The following is a 4,151-nucleotide window of genomic DNA, read 5'->3' on the forward strand; positions in this document are numbered from 1 at the left end:
TTGTGGTATAAGCTTTGTGGAGTCAGTTTGGCACAGAAACTGTGCCAATCCCATCGATTTTCAATCTACATTTTAGAGCAATTTGAAGAGCGATTAAAAAAAAAAAAAAAAAAAAGAGGTGATATTAGAGTCTACTTTCTTTATCAATCAGTATCCAATTTTAAATTTGGGATAAGAAAATAATTTAGTGGATCTTAATGCGCTGGCAAATTGATCTGAACAATCTTCCAGTAAATGGGTCCAAGTTTTGGAATTAAACGGAAACCAATGGTTTGTCGGGCATCTTCTTCAAACCAAACACCCACTTGGATGCATCGAGTTCTGTGGAAGAGCGATAATTCTTCCCTCCATATTATTCAAAAACAAAAACTCTACTCTTGTTGTAATGTACAAGGCGTGGACTTTGCAACACGCCCATGGACCTTGACTTACTCAGCTTCACCACTGGCATTTTCAACACCACCCCGGCTACCGGCTTCCTTCTCGCCGACAGAGACCGATTGCCGCACACATTTGAACCGGACCCCATTTTTGTTTCGCTGACATAACCCACCGATTTCGACCTAACCATACGATGATCACCAGGAGCCGGAGGAACGGCGCCAGATACTTTCCTGTTTCGTCGACTTCCGAGTTTCGTGACCTTCGAAACCTCTTCAGTACTCATGTATTGCAGTTCAAACTTCATCAAGGGCCGCGGATTTTCAATGCACCTCACTCGCCGCCTCAAGTTGTTCCAGATCGGCGGCGCGTGGACCATTTCGGCTGAGTTTTTTAAGCACTCCACCACCTCCGCCATCTCCGGTCGTTTCTTCGAGTTGGATTGGACGCACCTGGCCGCGAGCACTGCCAGATGCCTGATCACACCGGGATCGGTCGGAGAACAGACGCGGTCGTCGCAGATCCCAGTGAACTCGCGGTGCTTAATCAACGGCACGGCCCAGTCGACCACCGAGGGGGGACTGTAATTGACATCTATGGCTTGCCTGCCGCTAATGATCTCCAACAGCAAGATCCCAAAGCTGAACACGTCGCTCTTGGTGCTCAGATCCCCAGGAGCAAGATATCCCGGGTCTAGGTACCCCAACGTCCCCGCCGGAGGCGTGCACTTTATCCGTACGTCTTCCACATGTCCCCTCAGGGCCAATCCGAAATCCCCCAGCCTGGCGTTCCAGTTTTCGTCGATTAAGACGTTGGAGGACTTTATGTCCCTGTGAATCACCGGCGGGTTGGACGAGTGAAGTGCTTGGACCGCTTTCGCTATTTGGACGGCGAACCGGATCCTCCGGCTCCAACCCGGGGCTGATCTGGAGCTCGAGTGCAAGAGATCGTAGAGGGAGCCGTTAGGCATGTACTCGACGACAAGCAGTTTATCGTTCTTGGAGTCCGAACAGACTCCCAAGAGGTTGACGAGCCGAGGGTGTTGTACCCTGGAGAGTATCTCAATCTCATTCTCGGCGGGGCTGGTACTGTTGCTACAGTTGGTGCAGTTATTGTTGTGGTACTGATGGCGTTGGAAGCTTGCTGTTGATGGGCTAAAAAGCTTTGTTTTCTTAACGGCGGCGACGAGCTTTCCATCCTCGAGCACGGCTTTGTAGACACTGCCATGGCTGCCTTTTCCCAAGAAGCTCTCCGCTGAAAAACTATTGGTGGCAGCGACGAGCTCGACATACGAAAATTCTCTGACTTTCAGGGCTCGATTGGGTGTGCGAGGTCGGGTTCTTCTTCCTTTCTTCTTGAGATCCCAGTAATGGGGGTCGCAGGTGGCGATGGCGGATTCTGCATTGCACGAGAAGTAGCCCATGATTCTTAACTAATAATTAGCTGTGGGGTCTCCAACTCCAGACCCAGAGACAAAGGGGGAGGCTTTGACAGGCAAACTGATGATGAACGAGAGGTTGAAACAGAAGTGGTAGTGGGGGAGATAATCAAGAAGAAGGCGATGGAAAACGAGAGCGGCAAAAGCCATTACTGCAAACATAAAAGGTGGGTGGAGAAGTGTCGTGTGGCGGTCTCTAAAAAGCCAGTCGTAGTTCATATTTACGGCTTCAACGAGACGTGAAAATCAAACAACCAACGCTCGAACCACTGTTATTATTATGAAAATTTCTGTTAATCATCTTCATATCATATGCTATATATAATTTTTTTTTCTTTTCAAATATATTTCGTATGAATAATTAATAAAAGTAGATATGATATATGATGTGCGTGTAAATGATAAGTGTGAAATCTCATTTAACGTGAAATAGCAGTGCGTTTGCCAATATTTTAACTTCGTGCAGGAATTTCCCAAAGGCCTTTTTCTCTTTTTTCGGGCTTGGGTTGGTCTAAAGAGAAGTATTGCTTTATCTTTATTATCTAAAGATAAAGAAAATAAAATGGAGACAATGATTAATGGATTAATTTGTTGTTGAGTTGATTTGACATGGGTTAAATTTTTTATGAATAGTAATAAATTGAGATAATAGAGTGAGTATTGTAAAACTCACTTAAGATGAGTTTATATACATTTAAATGTTATTATGTTACGATAAATTTATATATATTTATGAGAAGTCAAAAAAAAGATATTGATCTCGCGTGTAAAATGATGTTAAGTTAAAAAATATTATAGATTTTATGTGTAAAAAAAATTTTGAATTAAAATAGATTTAATAATTTAATAATTGAGTATTTAAATATTAAATTTAATTTAAAATTAGAATGAATTAATATCAATTCAATCCAAATTAAGTAAAGAGTGCAGCTTTCTAAATTTTTGACTCGGAAGCTATTTGGATCACATCTCAATAACGGTAACTTGGACTAATCTCTCTCTCTCTCTCTCTCTCTCTCTCTGTGACTAACTCGAACCCAGACAACGTGATCCAGCAAATGCTCCCAAGAAGTTAGGTTGATTTGACTTCCGTTTTCAACCAACCTAGTAACGTGACAGTAGATTTGCATTCATGTGGGGCGAAAAGTATTAGGACAAGCTACAATAAATAAACAAACAAAAAAATAAGGGATTTTTGGAAAATAAGATAAAAATTTTATAAATAATAATAAAATGGTCTGTAAATAATAAATAAGTTAAGTTAAATATTATTAAATTTTAGAAAATAAGAGAAAAAAATTAAATAAAAAATATAATAAAATTAAAATATTGTTATAATATAATTTTGTAATATAATTTTTATTTTAAGATTTGAAAAATTGAATTATTTTTATTTTTGATTTGAAAGTTTGGTAAATTTGTAATAATTAGTTTGAAAATATTTATATTTGAATGATGCTTAGAAATGAGATAAGATGAGATAGAATGAGATGAAAATTTTTTCTAAACATCCCCTAAATAATACTAGTTACAAATCTCAAATAAATAAATTATGCGTAGGCCTTTTGCAAACAAGCGGACTTCACTAAAAAAAGAATTGGTTTTTTATTTTTCACTTTTAAATGTGAGGTCTATTTTTTTTTATAAATATACGTGCAAGATTTATTTATTTAAAATTTGTACCAATCATTTATCATAAAAATAAAAATAAAACCATTCAGCCGATTGCTTGCTAAAAATTGAATGATTCGTTTCTGCAAAATTAGGGTTGCTTCCGTTCAGATATTTGTATACATTCAATAATGACTTTGTCGGATCTAGTTTCTCTCTTCTTCTAGAGATTAAGTGATTAAAAAAATAGTGGCGTTATTCTTCAGATAAATTTGAAAAATGGGATGTACGTTGATTGTAGATTAATGATTGCTTATATATAGGACGTTACATGCAGCTGCAGGTTAAAAAAATTAAAATTTACATATATACAGCCATATGATCTGCTGGGAGCTGGCATGCATGTACTTTAATTCAATAATTTAATATAAAAGAGTGGATATATATACTGGACCTATACTTAAAATTTATATAATTTGATGTGGTATGTCAGATTGTAAAATTATTTTTATTGTAAAGTAGATCTAATATATCATATGAAATTATATTAATTTATGAATTTATATTTATAATTTTTTTTTATGAATTTAATAATATATCTCTAACTTAAAAACTCTTTCAGAAGACATTGAAAAAGTTAGCACACAGCCATGCACTACAATGGGCATGGGATCCATATGGTTTCAAAATGTGCCCAATTTGGTTGCCTGTCCATTTAAGG

General features: G+C 37.6%; 1 protein-coding gene across 1 annotated transcript; it reads right to left on the minus strand.

Annotated features, from left to right (window-relative positions):
- Positions 1-216: 216 nt before the first annotated feature.
- Positions 217-2,148, minus strand: LOC121262927 (serine/threonine-protein kinase-like protein At1g28390). Its single transcript, XM_041165628.1, has one exon. The coding sequence runs from the start codon at positions 1,802-1,804 to the stop codon at positions 353-355; it is 1,452 nt and encodes a 483-aa protein (XP_041021562.1). The 5' UTR covers positions 1,805-2,148; the 3' UTR covers positions 217-352.
- Positions 2,149-4,151: the final 2,003 nt, after the last annotated feature.

This window comes from Juglans microcarpa x Juglans regia, chromosome 4S (genome assembly GCF_004785595.1).
Source record: "Juglans microcarpa x Juglans regia isolate MS1-56 chromosome 4S, Jm3101_v1.0, whole genome shotgun sequence".
NCBI lineage: Eukaryota > Viridiplantae > Streptophyta > Magnoliopsida > Fagales > Juglandaceae > Juglans > Juglans microcarpa x Juglans regia.

What these genes read in the sequence shown, in the direction of transcription:
- LOC121262927 (XM_041165628.1), bottom strand. Translation starts at nt 1,804, where the DNA reads ATGGGCTACTTCTCGTGCAATGCAGAATCCGCCATCGCCACCTGCGAC.